General features: G+C 40.1%; 3 protein-coding genes across 4 annotated transcripts; 2 read left to right on the top strand and 1 right to left on the bottom strand.

The window, feature by feature from the left end:
- The first annotated feature begins 7,207 nt into the window (after window positions 1-7,207).
- On the top strand, window positions 7,208-9,684 carry LOC143912765 (uncharacterized). Its single transcript, XM_077432133.1, has 6 exons — window positions 7,208-7,596; window positions 8,151-8,336; window positions 8,409-8,547; window positions 8,641-8,805; window positions 8,895-9,020; window positions 9,090-9,684. The coding sequence occupies exons 1-6, from the start codon at window positions 7,422-7,424 to the stop codon at window positions 9,295-9,297; spliced, it is 999 nt and encodes a 332-aa protein (XP_077288259.1). The 5' UTR covers window positions 7,208-7,421; the 3' UTR covers window positions 9,298-9,684.
- On the bottom strand, window positions 9,537-12,207 carry LOC143912766 (ELMO domain-containing protein 2). Of its 2 annotated transcripts, XM_077432135.1 has the most exons (3): window positions 12,103-12,207; window positions 11,174-11,727; window positions 9,537-11,080 (listed from the first exon to the last, which is right to left on the bottom strand). In XM_077432135.1, exons 2-3 carry the CDS (start codon window positions 11,699-11,701, stop codon window positions 10,658-10,660), a joined length of 951 nt encoding a protein of 316 aa, XP_077288261.1. In that variant the 5' UTR covers window positions 11,702-11,727; window positions 12,103-12,207; the 3' UTR covers window positions 9,537-10,657. The 2 variants fall into 2 exon arrangements, with proteins under 2 accessions (XP_077288261.1, XP_077288262.1); XM_077432136.1 differs by lacking the exon at window positions 12,103-12,207 and having other exon boundaries at window positions 9,569-11,080; window positions 11,174-11,731.
- Window positions 12,208-16,028: 3,821 nt separating this feature from the next.
- Strip (striatin interacting protein) lies at window positions 16,029-20,078 on the top strand. The gene has a single exon (XM_077432338.1). The coding sequence runs from the start codon at window positions 16,104-16,106 to the stop codon at window positions 18,570-18,572; it is 2,469 nt and encodes an 822-aa protein (XP_077288464.1). The 5' UTR covers window positions 16,029-16,103; the 3' UTR covers window positions 18,573-20,078.
- The last annotated feature ends 729 nt before the right edge of the window (window positions 20,079-20,807 follow it).

The following is a 20,807-nucleotide window of genomic DNA, read 5'->3' as shown; positions in this document are numbered from 1 at the left end:
TGAGGTTAGCACGTTTTGTGTATATTTTTGCAATGTCGAATCCATTGATTTCGGTGATGGTTAAGTATGGTTGGGTTAGGTTTCGTGAGGTAAGCACGTTTTGTGGATATTTTGGCAATGTTGAATTCTATGATTTCGGTGATGGTTAGGTTAGGTTGCGTTTGGTTTGGTGAGGTAAGCACGTTTTGTGTATATTTTAGCAATGTCGAATTCTATGATTTCGGTGATAATTAGGCTAAGTTGGGTTTGGTTTGGTGAGGTTAGCGAGTTTAGTGTCAATTTTACAATCTCGAATTCTTTGATTTCGGCGATGGTTAAATTTGGTTGGGTTAGGTTTGGTGAGGTAGCGAGTTTTGTGTATATTTTTGCAATGTTGAATTCCTTGATTTCGGTAATAGTTAGGCTAGTTTGGGTAAATTTTGTTGAGGTTAGCGAATTTTGTGTAAATCTTACAATCTCAAATTCTTTGATTTCGGTGATTGTTAGGTTAGGTTGGGTTAGGTTTGGTGAGGTAAGCACGTTTTGTGTATATTTTTGCAATGTCGAATTCATTGATTTCGGTTATGGTTAGGTTAGGTTGGGTTGGGTTTTGTGAGGTTAGCACGTTTTGTGGATATTTTGGCAATGTCTAATTTTTTGATTTCTATAATGGTTAGGTTAGTTTGGGTAAGGTTTGGTGAGGTTAGCACGTTTTGTGGATATTTTTGCATTGTCGAATTCTTTGATTTCGGTCATGGTAAGGTTAGGTTGGGTTAGGTTTGGTGAGATTAGCACGTTTTTTGTATATTTTTGCAATGTCGAATTCATTGATTTTGGTGTTGGTTACGTTAGATTGGGTTAGGTTTGGTGAGGTTAGCACGTTTTGTGTATATTTTTGCAATGTCGAATTCTTTGATTTCTATGATGGTTAGGTTACTTTGGGTGAGGTTTGGTGAGGTTACCACGTTTTGTGGATATTTTTGCATTGTCGAATTTTTTGATTTCGGTGATTGTAAGGTTGGGTTAGGTTGGTTTGGTGAGGTAAGCACGTTTTGTGGATATTTTTGCAATGTCGAATTCTTTGATTTTGGTGATGGTTAGGTTAGGCTGGGTTAGGTTTGGTGAGGTTAGCGAGTTTTGTCTAAATCTTACAATCTGGAATTCTTTGATTTTGGTGTTGTTTAGGTTAGGTTGGGTTAGGTTTTGTGAGGTTAGCACGTTTTGTGTATATTTTTGCAATCTGAAATTCTTTGATTTTGGTGTTGGTTAGATTAGGTTGGGTTAGGTTTGATGAGGTTAGCATTTTTTGTGTATATTTTTGCAATGTCGAATTCTTTGATTTTGGTGATGGTTAGGTTAGGCTGGGTTAGGTTTGGTGAGGTTAGCGAGTTTTGTCTAAATCTTACAATCTGGAATTCTTTGATTTTGGTGTTGTTTAGGTTAGGTTGGGTTAGGTTTTGTGAGGTTAGCACGTTTTGTGTATATTTTTGCAATCTGAAATTCTTTGATTTTGCTGTTGGTTAGGTTAGGTTGGGTTAGGTTTGATGAGGTTAGCATTTTTTGTGTATATTTTTGCAATGTCGAATTCTTTGATTTTGGTGATGGTTAGGTTAGGTTGGGTTCGGTTTCTTGAGGTAAGCGAGTTTTGTGTATAACTTACAATCTCGAATTCATTGATTTCGGTGATGGTTAGGTTCGGTTGGATTAGGTTTAGTGAGGTAAGCGCGTTTTGTGTAAATCTTACAATCTCGAATTCTTTGATTTCGGTGATGGTTAGGTTAGGTTGGGTTAGGTTTCGACAGGTTAGCGAGTTTTATGTATAACTTACAATCTCGAATTCTTTGATATCGGTGATGGTTAGGTTAGGTTGGGTTAGGTTTAGTGAGGTTAGCGAGGTTAGGTTACCTCCTACACCGTTCGGGCCTTGTCGTGGCTAGGGGGCTTACAGTCCGCCTTTTCATCTAGTGGGGGGGAGATGCTAGATAGGCGCGTATCCGTGTGGGATGTATGATAGGCGTCGGCGGACTAAATGTATGTAATCGTGCTGAGGCAGTGGCGTAACGTGAATTCCAGGCGCCCCCCCGCAAAATATTTTATGGCGCCCGCCCCCCCCCCCCCCCGCCCCATATACACATATTATTTTCTTTTCGGCAAAATAATTTTTCAAAATACATACCTTTTTACGTAGAAAAATCTGTTTTTCTGGACTTCGCATTGGCAAACACTTCGATTATTTCGTTAATTTTCATTTTATTTGTTCTCTCATGTTCAATACTAATCAGCGCTAATCCTTTGAGTCGATGTTGTGACATAGTTGACCTTAAGTAATTTTTAATAAGTTTCAACTTAGAGAACGAGCGCTCAGCAGTGGCTACAGTTACCGGAAGCGTGAGGAACAAGATGATTGCGGTGGCTATATCAGGAAATGACGAATTTATAGTGTAAAAATCACAAATGAAGAGCTTCGCCAAATTATGAACACTGTCGATCTTCTCTATTTTTTCTCTTAAGCACGAACGAAAATCAAGCACCTGGTTAGGTAGTGACTTGTCAAAGTCATTGACATATTGGTCGGCTAAAGATTTGGCTTCACGATATAAGTCGTCATCTGATAATTGAATGAGATTTTTACTTTGTAGGAAGACGAACTTTGAAATAATATCGTTAAAAGATGTAAAACGAACCTTCAATTGCATCAAGGCTACGTCTAGTGCCGCATTAAAAATTGTTATTTCAAACTTTTTCAGTGAATCTTGGAATCGTGTATCATTACTAAGTTCATCGAAGTACTTTTTGACAAAAGATTGACGATTCGATGTCAATTTTGGCTCCAAACCCCATTTTGTTGCAATCGTTGATGAAATCGTTACAAATTCTTCATATGTATTCCTAAAACGATTGAGATTGTCGTATGCATTTTTGATCATCGACTGAGCACTGATAACATCGACGTTTTTTGATTGTAGGAGCTTTGATACAAAGTTGAGAGGCTGAAGAATGTTATCAAAAAGCACGAGTAGGAGAATAAATTCGAAACTTTCCATTTTCTTTTTTAGTCCCTTTGCTTCTGATTGTTCATCCTTTCTTTTACTTTTTAAAAATTATTTCTGTAAGACATTTTAAAACATCTGTATATGAATATCGAAGTGCATTGATGGAATCTAGTCTTGAAGACCAACGAGTAGGGTTCAATCTTTTTAAAGTAACTGATGGTGAATTTTCCTTAAAAACTTCCCACCTGTTAATGCTGACAGCGAAAAATTTATAAATTTGTTCAACCACATCAAAAAAATAAGAAGCTTTTGGGAAACCGCGGAAGAGTTGATTTGTCCGGGAACAAGTTAAGAAGGATTTTTAGAAGACACGATATTTTCTTGATGGCCTCGAAATGCCAAATTACATTTGGCCAATGTTAATATTACATTAATAATACGATGAATCACTTGACGCCAGTAGTTTACACGACTTTTCAATTCTGACGAGATATATTCATCAATTGTCTCAGAATTTTTCCACAAATCGTACGTACAACAGGATTTAGTGTGTACTTGAGATTTTTCGTGAATTGAAATTTTTTTTGAAAGTCCTTTCCAGTCTTGTATGTCTTCAACCCAAGAGGAATTATAATATTTATTTTTTTTGTCAGCAAAAAGCCAACGTGGTTCACAGTACGCTCTATTCAGTTTTACCGAGTAACCTAGCCACGTCCTTTGTATTTCAATCCCAGACTGGTTGGTCCACTTAAAATATTTTTTAGAAAAGCATCTTTTTCCAACGAGGTCTCGAGGAAAAGATACAAGATCAGGTTGGCAAGTACCGTGATTCAATATAAATTTCCTCAGATTAGTGTCATTTTCTGTCAGCTCATTTGTGTAATGTCCTCGGTCAGTCGGATTTTTCTTGAAGAAGGAACCTTATAAATGAATCGACCACTTCACCAGAAATGTTTGAGGAAGAAGAGCTAGGCTCAGTCGATTGAATTTCTGCAACAGTTAAGTTCGCCGTATTATCCGTAACTGCTGGTTCGATTACATCGGTATTGCTCAAAGGAGAGCTAGGTTGTTTTTCTGATAAAAATGCTGGAGGACTTAATTCCACTATGTCACTAGAGGCTTTGAAAAATTTGTGGATTTTAGTCAATTTCGATGAACTCGCGATTTGAGTATTTTTTCGCTTTCGAGATTCTGCTCCACTGAATTTTTTCTAAAAACTACTCATATTAAAAAAAATATATGTATCGCGAAAGATTTCTCAACTACGGGGATAACACAATGGTACACTTCACGTCACTTTACCCTGAGCAATGAGTTAGTTTTTATATACAATGATCAAACACGTTTCGGGAGCTAGTTTTAATTATAATCAATCGCGATCCGATTCCAGAGCGTGTTCAAAATCAACTGAAGAAAAGTCTGAACGAACACAATGATTTTATGAGTAAAGTTGTAAAATTGACATATTTTGGTCGCGTTCTATGATTTATTAATGGAAAGACGTTAAACTTATGTTAAAAAAAAGGTCGACCCATTATAAAACCGACATGCTTTTGACTTTTATGACGGTCTGCAATGAAATAATTTTGGTCGGAGATTTCAATGCTATTCTCGAAAATAAATACAAAGTTGTAAAATTTTATTGGTTTTCACGCCTCATTTAATTTTGTGTAATTGTATTAACACAAAAAAATATATATATACACCTATATACATATGTATGTACAAAAGTAGGAGAGAATTCTCAGATACATGTACATAACATAAAACGAGATGCGAATAGTTTGAAAAATAAAGTAGTGTTTAAAAAATTGTCACAAAAAAATTTACAGAAAAAGTTAAAAAATCAGTGAAAAAGACGCGCCGCCTAGCGGCGCCCCCCCGCATTGCGGGGTCTGCGGGCGCGGTAGTTACGCCACTGTGCTGAGGGATGCATGGCCTGAAGACGTTAAATAACAGGTCGTTAACGAGGCCTCAGGGGGCATGCCGACCCACTGAGTGTATTTAGGCTTAGCCGGCCAAGCGGGGCTCTGGTCGGTTGGACTTTTTTTTCCCCTAGCTAATCGATGGGAATCAAAATGAAGAAAAGCATTCATATACAAAACCCAATAAGCGAGATTGGAGCGGATATTGAAAGCCTACAAAAATTCATGAGTGGAAAAAACAATGTCCATAATATAATAAAAGATGCTTTGGCATCTATCGCTGCTAAGTTCAAAAAATTGGAAAACTGGCAGAAAGACGGATATGACGCCTATTGCCAAACATCTACTGAAGACAAAAGCAAGATGAAAAGAGAATAAAAGGCGAAAACCAAAAAAAAAAAGAGGAAGACAGTGGGCTCCTGCCCTTTGCCACTGGAAGAAAAGAAAAAACAGAGTGTACCCCCACCGCCGAAGCCCAAGTTACAGCCCAAGTCCATTATTAAGCCACGTGAGAGGACGGAAGCGATTGTCATCAGGCCACACGTAAAGGTTGCTGGTGCCGCTGGCACGGATGTCACTACCACTCCGTTCTCTTACGCGGCCATACTCAAGGCCGTGAATGAAGCATAGGACGTCATTCGGAAGGCTGCAGGAATGGCGGCGGAGGTCCGACGGTCGCTCCCCACCCGCCAGTGTTTTGTCAGGGACCTATGCTCAAGCTCAGAGCTCAAGTTCAGAGGCTGCGCCTAGCCTCCGGAGGTACGCTTACCTGCACGATGACCTTGCCCTGCATTACCGAGACCGACGCGCTGCTCAAGGAGGGTCGCGTACGAGTCGGACTCCTCAGGTGCAGGGTAAGAGAAAAAGTAGACCTGCAACAGTGCTACCGCTGTCGAGCCTTTGGACACATTGCTGCTGGCTGCATTGATGAAGTTAGGTCTTCGCTCTGCAACTGCTGCGGCAAGACGGGGCACAGAGCGGCAGCGTGCAGCAACTCACCGCACTGTGCTCTCTGCGCGAAGGTGGGTCGGAGTGCTACCCATCGCCTCGGAAGCGGACGGTGTGAGGCATTTAGGCAGGCGTTACTCCAAAAAAAGCGGGCGAGCCTACAAAAAAATAGCTAGAGTCCTCCAGATTAACTTGGGACACTGCCGTGCCGCTCCGGATCTTCTGCTATAGAAGTCGGTCGAGATGGCGGCGGACATTGTTGTTGTGTCGGAGCAGTGGAGGAACAGGACTAGCACCTGGTACTCTGATGCTTCGATCGAAGGGGAATCCTCCTCAGCGAGTTGGCCGCTAGCCTCCAGTTGACTCCGGCAAACGTGGGCAATGAGCTTACGTTTCGCAGGGGAGCCGGCGGCTCCGTCGTTGACGTCACCTTCGTTGACGACGGCATTGTGGGCAGAATTAACAACTGGAATGTCTTGGACGACTACTCGCACAGCGACCACCAGTACATCTGTTATGTGATCGTGGGTGCCCCGGCTGGTCGCGGGGGCCCAATCGCCAGCGATTATATAAATCTAACATAATATTTTTTAATTTTTGTTTGATGGTTAATTTACTTAGTTTTTTGGTTTCTTTTAATAATGGTATCCTGTTAAATATTTTAGGCACTACATATTTTCGTATTCTTCGTCCATAATAATTATTATGTTTTGGCTGATAAGGTTTGCCTTCCTGTCGAGTAAAATAATTTTGCACAACCAGTGTTTTGTGGTCATTACCTTAATATTGTTCAATAGCTATAGAGTAATTTACTTTGCTATGCACCGGTAGTATTTTACAAAGAAGATATAGATTTTCATAGTCCTTCTTACAATTATTTTTAGATTTTTTATCTACCAAATATTTCAGCAATTGTAGTTCCTTAATTTGATCGAGATAAGTTTTAAACGTTCGGCCGTAAGTACTTAAGCCATAATTTATCAACGAGTCAGCAAGAGCATTATACACACTATATAAGGTGCTTCTATTTAATATTTTGCTTAAATAATAAAATTTACCTAATATGTTTCGTGTGCACGTGTCCACGTGTGCACGTGTACATGTGCATACGTGTGCACGTGTACATGTGTGTGCACGTGTGCACGTGTACATGTATAATATTTACATATATAAATCTCGAATATTCTCGGGAAATGAGAATCTCGAAATATCACAATAAAGTATTCTCGAGAAACGAGAATCAAAATTTGTCGAGAAATCTCTCGACGAGATTTCTCAATCACAACCTTTATATGCAACCAGTCCCAACCGTTGCAACCGATATCAACCGTCGTCGGACTTTATTACCCGAAAGACCGATATGTTGCAGAGTGTGGCCCGATAAGGTGCGATCGGTGATTTTGCAACTTCCAAGCAACAATCGGTCTGGCCGGGGTGTTAGGGCCAAAAGTGCCAGTTGGTGTTGGTGTGCGATTGCCGCGTGTTCGTCGTCGCTGTGGTGGAGCTCTCTAGCGGTGGAGACGAGTTGACAGTGACGCGGTGACGTCACGTTGACGTTCTCCACGACGACACGAACATGCAGCTGACGACGATCGCACTGCCGCTGCCGCTGCTGCTGCTGCTGCTGCTGTTCATCCTCAGTCTCGTCTCGGCGCAGACCCCGTCTCGCGGATCGGCTCAACTCGAATCCGTCAACGACGACGATCTCTTGGCTCTCATTCGCCAAGAGAAGTATGTAGTCGCCCTCTTCAGTGAGTTCACCCTCCTTCATTCCCCACACCCCACACCCCACACCCCATACTCCACATTCATTTTCATTCCTTAACTTTATTTTTTTTTATTTATCTTATAAACATCGACAAGGTACACTTTATATTTAAAAAAATAGTACTATTCAACATATCTGAAAATATGGTGCCACTTTAATATGTGGTCTACCTTCACATATCTACTACTTAGTATGCGATGAAATAAAACTTTTAAAAAAATATGTCTTAGCGGCCAACACCAACTTATTTAAGGGTCAGGTTACGTTAGGGTTGGCCCTATATAAAACAAAAATTATAATAAATAGGTCGTTGCTACGATACAAATAAAAAAATATATAGTTGACTGCAATTCAAAGGTAGATCACATGCTAGGGTAGACGGCATACTAAATTGGCACCGAAAAACTTTACTGAACAATCTCTCTTATTTTTTTACACAGTATCAGAACAATCAACTTTCATACGATGCAACTACATATAATAACTTCGTAATTGATTGTTTTTATTTATTTTTGATCACATTATACTCTGTTACAGCCAAACCAGATTGTCCGACATGTTTGAATATGGAGAAGACCCTGATAGAAGCTAGAGATGAACTGGTTGACTTTTTAGGAGCGTGGGTAGTGATGGCACAACAGTCGCATTTAATGCGACTCTACAGTCCTAATGCGGAACCGGCGCTCGTATTCTTCAGACACGGAGTACCTCTGCTATATGACGGTACAACTTGATCGGGTCAAATGTCGACATTGTATATTGCATTGTGTTAACTAATTAAACGATCCGTTTCAGGTCCCGTTGACGAAGAACACATTACGCAAACGTTCAATGATAACAAAGAACCTATAGCTAGAGAATTATCCGACGATAACTTTGAACATTTAACGCAAGCCGCCACCGGTGCGACGACCGGCGATTGGTTCGTTATGTTGTAAGTCAAGTATATAATATAAATATTTGTTGTTAAACTTTAACTCGTACTTCAAACCTAATGGATTCCGACGTCGTGTTTGACATCTTTCAGTTATAGCTCATCGTGCTTAGAGTGCCAAAGACTGGGCGCAGTTTGGGAAGCTGTAGGGGCGGCCACCCGTGTACGAGGAATCGTAGTAGCGAGAGCCGATCGTGGGGGTGCAGCTGCAGCGACTGCGAGACGCTTTGGAGTCACTAAAGATCCTACTTTCCTATTGTAAAATCTATTATGCGGTGGATGCACCTACACTCATACATTATAATTATGAATGTATAATACGTTTGACTTTTGACAATATGTTTTAGATTCCGGAAAGGAAAAATGTACTGGTATGATCTTCCAAAATACGGCATCAAATCGTTAATCTCTTTTTCGCAAGACTGGTATAGGAATGCCAAAAGTGAAAAAGTACCGATTCCCAAATCGCCATTGTGTGTATAAAATAAATATTTCAAATGAGTGTTTTCTATAAATTTACTAACGATAAATTTTTATTACAGTGATGATTTGGTCGCTTGGTGTGTATACTTAATCCGAGACGTGATCGAATTCGGTTTGGGGATTTTAACCGAACATCCGTGGATATGGCAGATAGGTGTAGTAGGTTTTGGTCTCGTAGCAATTACTTCAATAATAGCCGTTGTGAAAGCGGGAAAATCGTCATCGCCAAAACCAGTGACAAAAAAACCAAGCAAAAAGACTAAATAATTCCATCTGTCTTGCGTTCGCAAGCGCTATTTTTTGTGATAATTTCATACATACATATACATTTGTATGTACGTATTTTTCTTCCTTACAAAATGAGTTTGTAATTGAGGAAAAAGTTTCCATACTCTGAAATCTTTTCAAATCACAATTTGCAAAATGCATTTGAAAAGATCCTCGCTCTGATTTGTAATTTTATTAAATGTTTTCATTCCAATATTTTTTTTCTTATATTATATTTTGTGCAATATGGCATTTTTATAATAAGCATTGAAACCTGTACAGTAATTTATTAATTTTAATAAAATAATTTTACAAATTGTTTTATTTTTATTGTATATTGTATATGATTTATTGTTTATAAACGATTTACTAATGGAGGCTGCATTCCTTGCTGAATTTTTTTTAATCTGAAATGCTTACAAACTTACATTGTTAAAAAAGATTAACAGCAGAATTACTTTCAGTCGTTTGCTAATCATTGTTAGCGAGATGCTTTTGGAAAATGCAACCGCTCGCTCGTAAGTAGGTGGAATGATATGATTAATCATAAAATAAACGCTTAATAATTAGATTGATATATGTAAACGAGTATATACAAACCATGTTTTGGAAAAGCATGTTATTTGAGATATTTTAAATACTGTCAAAAGCCTTAAAAAATAAATATTCATTACGCTATAAACCTTTTAAAGCCAATTTATCGGCTCAACTGATACATGCGAAGAATCCAAGAGACCGATTTCTCGGTCCTGTTTACGAACACTGACGCTATATATATATTTTTTTTTTATTCACTATCAGCGAAAATTGATAAATTAAATCTGTCTACTGCATATTGAACAGTTTCAAGTATTTTATTGTATGTACATACATATGTCCAAAAAAGCATTTCGTAGCAATTTGTTGCGTTTCAAAGAAAATTTATTTTTTACATCGTCTTAATACTTTATATGTATTTGCAAATAACATTCAAACTCAAAAATTATCATTTTGATAAATATTTTTTTGTATTCATTCATTTGTTTATTTTACAACCACATACATACATATGTATATATAAATATTCCTTATTACACTATATATTGTGGAGATGACATTACCAAAAATTGAATATTAGTTGAGACAAATAATAAAATAAAGACTAGCGTTTTTAACGAAAACATGCCTCGAGATTCTTCGCATGTGTGTAATTCGCAAAATAGCTTGGGATTAAAAGGGCAGTCAATTTAAAGTTGTGATGGAATACGTGGCAAGATCCATCGCTAATCAAGTGCTCGGTGTGACTCAATTTGCATCGTCATATGTACGTATAATCCGTTCAAGCTCATTGCTATTTTAGCGTGTGAAATTGATTTATAATTTATACATTATCAATCTTGATGTTGATTCTAAACACGGTCGATTTATTTTTAAGTGAATTCCTAATACTCTTTTCAAACCTTTGATGTATAATGGAAAACTCCATCATGTTCTGCGGCTTGGATTCTATCCAAAATCTGTCGAATTCGTAGAATAGATAACAGTAAAATTGGTGAAAGTTTCTGATCGTCGGCAGTCCCTTAGAGACGTTGTAAATGTGAGTTTTGGCAGACCCGTCTTTCAATAGATTGTACGCCATGGACGTTAGATTTATGCCAACTACGGCAAAAGTATATCCATATTTGGGATGATGAGAATGGCTGAGCACATGACCGGAAGCACCGGGGAATTCTTTAGCGAAGTATAAAAGGTTCTCTAATCCGAGTAGTCCCATTCCTCGAAAATCTGTCTTTGGATCGTCGCCCTGCAATTAAATTAAATAAAATTTAAAAATACTAAATAGTGATTTATTTGTATGTGACTACCGCAGATTCGATGGTATCGGTGAACGTTTTACCTGAAATCCAATATCTTGCCACTGCTTGGTGATCCTAGCTTCCAACGGTTCTTGCGGCATCAACTGCCTCCACAGGTCCAACAATTTTTCCTCATGATGCAGATTGTCACTGTCGTAATGCGTGGTACGCATTTGTTCTACCTGACTACACAACTGGCGATAGCCCCACACGAGCTGCACACACCGTTCGAAACTCGACGAAAACGTGGGATGTACACGAGGATTAATCCGCTTGACTTGCATGATCAAAACGGACGCACACGACAGTATCTGGGTCTGCGTATCTACTCTGAGCCGGCCCTGACTCGCCACGTCGTCGAGGTGAGATATCATGGCGTGTATCGCCGTCATTCTAGACAGACGTAGACTTCGTTCGGCCGATATCGCCCTGGCCGCGCCCGGCGGTTCTCCGTAACATATTCTTTGGAGTTCACACAGACCGGTGAAGCGACGGAGAACACCCTTGAGAACTGGCCGTCCCCACCAAAGTAAAGCTGCCCAAAACTGCTTCCACAGCGATATCCACATTTTTGGATACAAATAGTTTCTCTTATCTGAAATTAATTTAGAAACTACATAACATGATCATTTTTTCACTCTCATTACAACTGCACAAACGTATCGAGTGAAGTAATTTTTTTATCAAGTTATCGTTATTAAAACTATTTCTATTTCACTTTTATTATATTTTTATTCTGTATGTGTGCCATTTTATTTCAAATAAAATAATAAAAAAACGACCAGTGCTAACCTTAATCACAGAAACATTAAGATTGATATTACGGTTATTTTTTTTAAAGAAATATACATACTCAAACTAATTAATTGAGACGATAGAATTCATCGGAATGTGATCGTCTAATTTGTGCAGTTTAAAGTTGATGTTAGAAAAATAAATTGACGTGGATTAGGATGACGATAAGGCATACCGGAAATGAAGAGGGTCAAGAATGACGACCTGGTGACGACAAGAGGCGTGTTGTTGACATCTAATGACAGTCGCTAGGCGCCACCGATCACTTCCACCAACTACTAAAACTTAATTTAAACACTTCTAAGTTTCTCCAGAAAAATGATTGATTTTCAGCACTTAAAACGTTACGGTTTGGAACCCCTCTTACATAGTTGTTTTTATTTATAATGATGTATTTACAATCATTTTGACATATAAAATTAAAAAAACCTGTAGATATCGACGACGTTTCAAAAATATCGTGAAAATATAAAAATTCTCATACAGTTGGATATTTTTAAAAATTATTCATACCTATATAATGAACATACGCGATTTCAGTTAAATCCTAATTTTATATGTAGTTACTTATAATATTTTCTCGTTCACACGAAACGTACGGGATTAAAACCAAATAAATAATCCATAAATTCATTCGTGCAATATTTATTAATAAAATTTACAATTTATATAAACTATTTAGATTTATCTCTGCCGAGTTGCGAAGCCCTTTAAGAACCCGCATACTTTAATATTGCTCTATAACAATTTAGTTCGCAGTAATATTGAGTATGCTTCAGTCATATGATCTCCTTATTACCAAACTCATATAGATCATTTAGAGATAATTCAGAAACGTTTTCTGCGCTATTTATCGTTGAAAAAATACATTCAAATATATTTTCTGACGATGTAAGAATTGCTATTTTATCTGTTGTGACGAATAAAAACCCGAAAAGCCAAGATAATTCCAAAAGGTCAAAAAAAGATTTCAATTAAATTTTGAAACATTTAACGCATAACTATTTTTAAAATCAAAATAAAGTTTACGTATGACGATAAATTTACCTTTTCTTTTTAATGTATGTGCATTGTTAATTAATTATTTCGAATAAATATTTCACACTGTTTTCTATTGTTTAAAACTATTCGAATATTTCGAATTTTACTATTCGACATTCGAATAGTTGAAGTCGAATAATTGGAAACTCTAGTGCAGTGGTTCTTAACCTGAGTTCGATCGAACCCCAAGGGTTCGGTGGAAATTCAGCAGGGCCAGGTTCAACAGCAACTCTTCAGAACAACAACGTTTTGGTGTCAACAAATGGTAACGTACCCTGTTATTGCTAAGAAAGCTCTGGAGATTTTCAAACCGTTTGTTACAACATATCTTTGCGAGCAATCCTTTTCGAGGATGCTGTACATAAAAACGAAGAAAAGGAACAAACTGTGTTGCGAAAATGACATGAGAGTGGCACTTGCCAAGATTTCTGAACTGGTCTCTGAAAGGCAACAGCAGAAGTCACACTGATTTGCAGTAAATATTCATTATTATGTTTTTGTTTTTGTGTGAAAATCCAAAAAATTTTGAATACAGTGATGTTGATGCACGGTTCATTTTGTGCACCAGTAAAATATATGTATACCTATGTTTTGAATTTGAAAAAAATCATATTTTATTTTTCCAATTAAGAAGGGTTCGGTGAATGCGCATATGAAATTGGTGGGGTTCAGTACCTCCAACAAGGTTAAGAACCACTGCTCTAGTGTTAATTGATATGCATTTACTTTGTATAAAACTTGTATTAAGCGGGCTCTACACTCGCGCGCGAATAACGGCCCGAACTCGCCCCGCGAACGCACATACTCACACGCACGGTGTTCGCGGGCGTTTACGGCGCGAGTGTAGAGCCCGTTGAATGTACAATGTTTCTGGTCAAGAAGGCGTGTAGGGGTTATCTGTTGGGTCTTTCTAGTATGGATTAAAAATAAATAAATATGATTTAAGCTCTGACCGCACTAAGGTCTGTTCATACCTAGTCAGCACGTACCGACTTCAGCAGGTATCCGGCCGTACGAAAAGTATTCTTTGGTACATTTTGTATGGGTATATTCATACCAACCGTCATGTTTACGCCACAGCAAGCTTACAGCAGTACCCGACATTTCCTGTTCATACCTTACAGCAACATCCGTCAACGTATCGTATCCATTTTTTTGGCCATCGTGGAAATATACACGCGAATTATGTGCCATGAGTCTGCCTTGCTGTTTTGGACCAATTATCGATAGTGACAGTTGACAGCTGTTCAATCTTTTGACATGGTTTTGGCGCAAATATTTTAAAAAAATTTTAATTTTTTACGGAAATATTTAAAAAAATTTTGCCCATCATCCACAAGCTCCATATACAGTGTCCAAAACTCTCCTTCAGTTTTTCTATTTTTTAACATGGGATGCACATCAAAACGCCTCTGTGCTTTTTTATTGCCTTCTTGAGCTTCTTTTTCGTTCGATAAATGTCGAAACATTTTTGGTGACTTGTATTCTGACGCGTAGCTACGAATGCACGTGTATGCATTCATATTGCAAGTACTCGACAATACGACGTAAGCAATATTGTGCCGTATCTTTATGGCCTCTAATGCATAAGTAAGCCGATTTTGCCTTGCACTCGGCCAAATTGCTGTAAACGTTACGTGACCGCGACGTGTAGGTAGATATGAATAGAAATGTAATAAAATGACATATTTGAAACGGAGTCGTGCAGTGCTGAAGCCGTGCAGTGCTGTTAAGTATGAACAGACCTTTATGCGTCTGCGACACGAACGGTAGTGTGACGCGACGTAGTGTGTTATATCCCATGCAATTTCATATAAACAATATTTGGCCGCGTGCTGCCGTTCGTGTCGCAGACGCAATAGTGTGCTCAGACCTTTAATGACTATTTTTTAATATAAAATTTTTTTTCTCTTAATATTTACAAAAACTTTAAAATGGTCTATCTTTTAATAATTTATTTATTTGTTTATTTATTTGGAAAATTTACAGTTTATTAAGTTACATAGATTGATAGTAAAATAACATAATTATGTTAAATAAATCATTAATAATTTTCACATATAGGTAAAAAAAAGAAAAGCTCAAACATTTAAAATAAGAAACAAAAATGATAATAGAGTAAGATAGTTAGAGAAAACAAAAATAAAAAAATAGAAATAAATAAACAGTATAATAAAAATATCAAAATAATAAGAATAATAATATGATAAAAATTATGAAATAATAAAAATAATATAATATATAACAAAAAACAAAAAGACAAAATAAATACATCAAAATAAAAATTCATAATCACAATCGTAAATTTTCAATAAAATTAATCATCGAAAAACAAATTTGCAATAATCACTCTAGCTTGTATAGCATTAATATTAAATAAGTCAAACATAGAAATTGTTAAAATTAGTGTGTTGACGGTGGAGCTTGCACGCCAGATGAATGAGCTTCTTCCATAATTAGAAAAAGTATTAGGTATGTAAAGGAGCTCATTACATCTAGTCATTCTATTTGGCACACGCAATGATAGTCTGCTCAATAATTGAGGACAGTCGATCGAGCCGTTAGGGATGTTCAAAATTGTTGAGATGTCAGCTATCTCCCTTCTTTTGACAAGTGGAAGTAGATGCTGACACCTACAAGCATCTTCATAGGAAGTATAGGATAATCCAAAACGGCTACTGATGTACCTCAAAAATCTCTTCTGAATGCGCCCCAATCTGTCTCTTGCACCAGAGTACTCTGGGTTCCAAACTCAACAATACTTCTTACGTATGCACAATATAGTATTTTGTATGATTTAATAGAAGTAAAGCATTTGGAGGACCGGATGACGAACCCGAGGGCTTTCGTAATCATAATCATATTTTGTTATTATTTGTAATTAACTGTAAATTTTCCAAAAATAAATAAAAACTATAACGCCACCCACTCGAAATATTGTACTAACGAGAATCCGAGTGGCAGATATTCTGTATTTGCGATTTTACGTTTTCGACGTAACCCGTGTGATGTTTGTACACATGTATATGTAACGTTGGCAGATCCGATGCGCCTAGTGTCAGTGGTCGCGAGATGCGCGAGGAGTGATCGGTGTCGTCGTTTGTTGTCGTCGGTGTTGTTGTCGGTGGTGTCGTCATGCAGAAGCGACAGCGGGACGAGTCGGAGGGCGAGGAGGAGGCGGACAGCCCCGTGCTGAACTTTGCGTACGGCGACTGCGACTCGCACGCCGACGAGATCGCCGAGCTGTACACGTACTCGGAGGCGGGCGAGTTCCCCCTCAACGAGCGCGCCTTCGAGCGGACGCTGCAGGGGGTGGGGTTGGCGCCCGCCTGGCAGAAGCTCACCGACACCGAGCGGCGCGCAGTCTGCTTGCTCCTCTTAGATCGGCTCGAGTCGGCCGAGGCGGGCGCTCGCGGCGAGGCGGCGCGCGCTCTCCTCTACCTGCTGCAGGGCTGCTGGGCCGAGGTGCAGTCGGACGCCGAGCAGCGGCGGTGGGCGCGCGCCAACGCCATGCTGCTGTACGCGGTGGGCGCGTTCGCCGCCCTCGTGCAGACGCTGGAGCTGCACGCGCGCGCGCCCCCTCCGCCGCCCCCCTCCTCGCGCTCGCACCCGCACCCGCACCCGCACCCCCCGCACGCCACCATCGCCGACTCGAGCGAGCTGCGCGTCGTGCTGTCGGCGCTCTACATCGTGACGGAGGTGATGCGCGCCGAGCGCGACCGCGACCGCGACCAGCCGGAGCCTTCACCTTCGGAGCTCCACTACGCGGCGCTCGCCGACGCCTTCAAGGAGGAGCTCAACGCGCCCTTCGGCGACGAGCTGCTCGCCGTCAAGCTGCTCGACACGGTGATGGTGTTCTGCGCCGGCGACCACCCGCACGTGCCCATGAAGAAGGTGCTGCTGCTGCTGTGGAAGGTGCTGCTGGTGCAGCTGGGCGGCGCGAGCGCGCTCAAGCGGCGCAAAGCGGAGCGCAGGGCCGAGCGCCATCTGCGCCCCATGACGGAGGACACGGTGGAGGTGACGCGCCACATGCGCCCCAGCACGCCCCCGCCCAGCGCCGGCGACCTCATCGACGCGCAGAACCAGAAGCGCCGCCCCCTGCGCCGCCAGCCCATCATCAAGCAGGTGTCGCTGGACGAGTCGGAGCGCGGAGGCAACGGCAACGGCAACGGCGAGCGCGACCGCGACCGAGACCGAGACCAGATGCAGATGGAGCGCGAGGACATGTGCGTGTCCGACGAGGACTACGACTACGAAGACAACGGCGCGTTCGAAGGGAGCAACGAGGTGGTGGGGCCGCCGCAGTCGAAGACCGCGCCGGCCACCCCGAAAGCGTCGTGCCGCGCGCTGCGCATCCTCCCGTGGATGCCGAAGGTGCGACAGCGGGACGTGGACGCGTTCCTGGACGGGGCGCGGCTCAAGTTCGTCGGCTACCAACTGCCGGGCGACAGCGTGACGCTGGCCGGCCTGCCGCAGCCCATCCACGAGGGCGTCTCCGTGCTGCGCAACAACGTGTACGTGAGTCTGGCCGAGCTGCAGATCGAGCGCGAGGCCGAGATCGCCAAGAGCCCGCTGACGAGGGGCGAGGGCGACGTCGAGGAGACCGAGGCCGAGATCCTGTACCGGGCCATCCTGCAGAACCTGCCGCAGCACATGATCGCGCTGCTCAAGATCCTGCTGGCCGCCGCGCCCACCTCCACGGGCAAGTCCGACTCGATCAACATCATGGGCGACGTGCAGGAGCCGATCGCCCCCGTCACCGTCGTGCAGACCATGAAGCAGACCGTCGACTTCAACCGCCACAAGGAGATCATCATCAAGGCCGTGTCCGCGATCCTCCTGCTGCTCCTCAAGCACTTCAAGCTGAACCACGTGTACCAATTCGAGTTCATGTCGCAGCACCTCGTCTTCGCCAACTGCATCCCGCTCGTGCTCAAGTTCTTCAACCAGTACATCACGTCGTACGTGCGAGCCAAGAACGTGATCCCGATCATAGAGTTCCCCGCGTGCGTCGTCGGCGAACAGCCCGAGCTGACGATGGAGTGCCTCGACATCGGCGACTCGTCGTTCGTCTTCTCCTGGCGGAATCTCTTCTCCTGCATCAACCTGCTGCGCATCCTGAACAAGCTGACCAAGTGGAAGCACTCGAGGATAATGCTGCTCGTCGTGTTCAAGAGCGCGCCCATCCTCAAGAGGACGCTGAAGGTGCGTCAGGCGATGATGCAAGTGTACGTCTTGAAGTTGCTCAAGATGCAGACCAAATATTTGGGCCGGCAGTGGAGAAAGTCGAACATGAAGACGATCAGCGCCATCTACGCCAAGGTTCGCCATCGTCTCAACGACGATTGGGCTTTCGGAAACGACGTCGAAGCTCGTCCGTGGGACTTTCAGGCCGAGGAGTGCGCTCTGCGCAACCACGTCGACCGCTTCAACAAGCGAAGATACTTGGAGCCCGCTCCCGATATCCCGGCCGATCCCTGTCTGGCGACGGCTCTCTCCGTCCCGATGCACCTGGGAGACGATTTCAAAAACAATTATGAACTTTGGTTAGAACAAGAAGTCTACAGTTCGAATATCAATTGGGATATATTGCTTCAACAGTAGACTAGGCGAATAGGCGACTCTCATTTCCCCTTCGTTCGTTTGTAAACACTGTGTTCGGCGTTCGTTAAGTACGATAGGACGTTTAATAAATACCAACGACGAGTTTTATTCGTATTCCACCTGTCTTTTACATAAACATATTGTGTTTGCACCTCCATGAGTATATGTACTCATAATTTTTATTTTTAGTGCTAATTTTAACAAAATGTGGCAATGTCTAGTTTGAATCGTCAAACTTAATCTACATACATATAATATAATGAAATCGTCATTGTATTATAATATATATTAAATACATGTACATACATATTGATTGAAAATGTAATTCATAACAGTTACATTTCGCACGTGTTTATGTCATCCGATGGATGATGAATTATTTTATTTAGTTACTAGAGAAATTTATAAAATACTATATATTTAAAAAATCTAAATTGATTAATTTTTTTTTTTTCACTTTAAACTTGTGCGCTCTGTTATAAAAGTGAAATTTGTATGAATTGTAATCGGGTTGTGTATGAGTAATTATCGTGTCATCAAGTAACATAATTTTTATTATAATATGCATGTAGAATTAAAAACTAATATCTTATAAGTTTTACAAAAAAATGTTTACATCATATTGTTTACTTATATACGAGCAATACATAAAATAACGTGAAAAAAATTGAGTTATTATTTTACCTATTCATAAAAAATTGTGTTTTTTTTTTTTTTTTCAACTTGGTTGAGTTTTCAGTCGAAAACTATTACTTGGGAGTAATGCAATTTATATATTGTAAAATAAGTTGTAATGTACATTTGTAAAAAAAAACAAGTCATAAAATTTCAAATTAAATTTTAATTCAAAAACAAGTAGGATGACCTCAACAACTATTCACTCTATTACATCAAACAGTATTAGTTTCCAATTAAAATTATTAAATATAAAGGCGACTTGAGATCATATTAACAGGCGAGGTAAGTCAATGAAACATTTATGACTACCCAATTGTTGGGATCTGTCCCCTTCACAAGTCATTCTTTTTCAAACAGTATGTTTAATTTCAGGTCGAAATTGAAGGATGTGTGGTTTTCTTAATTTAAAGTTTTGCAATGTTTTGATTTTCCTTTTTTTTACTTATTTTACAATTTTGCAAGTGACACGTAGTTCCAAATCATCACTATGGCTAAACAAAACTAATAAAAAGCTTGTAATAAGAAAAATAAACAGATATAATAATAGAACACGATACGGTCTCAAATTAAACAATCCCTCAACCTGATGAGCATATTTTACATCAAAGTTAACAAACAAACCAGTAACTTATAGAAATGCTTTCCCAAATATACTTAATGGGAATTGTTGGGTGTATTTGAATATGAAGTGCTCGCTTTTACTTCTATGAATTCGTGTACAGAAACAATTTATTTTATATGCTATTTATATTCTTTATTCATTTTACAAGATGTGATTAGAAGCTGGTTTAATGTCAAACGTCAAACTACGGTTGAGAATGTGTGTGCGTGAGTAGTGCCAACTTAAATAAATAAATCGTTCAAAACTTAGTGGACGTCAAAACGATAAATTACCCTTTTTTATCTTCGGTGATGCTCCCATTTACTTCTAGCAATACATTAGTTATACAAATTTATTTTTACAAATTTATTTAGCGTTGTCCTTAGATTTTGCGCAACAATAAAACAATTCCAAGTTTAGGTCTATTCATACATAGTCAGCACGTACCGACTTCTTTGGTACATTTTGTATGGGTATATTCATACCAACCGTCACGTTTACGCCACTGCAGGTTTACATCAGTTCACGACATTTCCTGTTCATACCTTACAGCAACATCCGTCAACGTATCGTATCCGTTTTTTTGGCCATCGTGGAAATATACACGCGAATTACGTGCCATGAGTCTGCCTTGCTGTTTTGGACCAATAATATATATAAAAACGGACTGTCGCTAAATATATTTGTATATTTGTATATTTGTATGTATATTTGTATATTTGTATATATGTGACGGACGATCAACCGTCAACCAGTATGGGGAACAAAAATTTTTTTTTTTTCATAATTTTCATTTTTTTCATTTTTTCAGTTTTTTAATTTTTTTAATTTAGGCAGGAGGTCGGCGATGCACAAAACGTAGTTCGTAATTCGTAATCACTTCGTAATTCGTGCATCAATTTCTTTCCGAAACCAGTCGATTCAATATCTTTAACTTTATTTTTATTCGAGTTTCA

Source organism: Arctopsyche grandis, chromosome 6 (assembly GCF_051622035.1).
Source record: "Arctopsyche grandis isolate Sample6627 chromosome 6, ASM5162203v2, whole genome shotgun sequence".
NCBI classification, from domain to species: domain Eukaryota; kingdom Metazoa; phylum Arthropoda; class Insecta; order Trichoptera; family Hydropsychidae; genus Arctopsyche; species Arctopsyche grandis.
This window is presented reverse-complemented; position numbering and strand designations above follow the sequence as displayed.

Coding starts and splice junctions, on each gene's coding strand:
- LOC143912765 (XM_077432133.1), top strand. CDS start 7,422: ATGCAGCTGACGACGATCGCACTGCCGCTGCCGCTGCTGCTGCTGCTG. Junction 8,548..8,640: donor GGCGATTGGTTCGTTATGTT/GTAAGTCAAGTA, acceptor GACATCTTTCAG/TTATAGCTCATCGTGCTTAG. Junction 8,806..8,894: donor AAAGATCCTACTTTCCTATT/GTAAAATCTATT, acceptor AATATGTTTTAG/ATTCCGGAAAGGAAAAATGT.
- LOC143912766 (XM_077432135.1), bottom strand. CDS start 11,701: ATGTGGATATCGCTGTGGAAGCAGTTTTGGGCAGCTTTACTTTGGTGG. Junction 11,081..11,173: donor GGCAAGATATTGGATTTCAG/GTAAAACGTTCA, acceptor ATTTAATTGCAG/GGCGACGATCCAAAGACAGA.
- Strip (XM_077432338.1), top strand. CDS start 16,104: ATGCAGAAGCGACAGCGGGACGAGTCGGAGGGCGAGGAGGAGGCGGAC.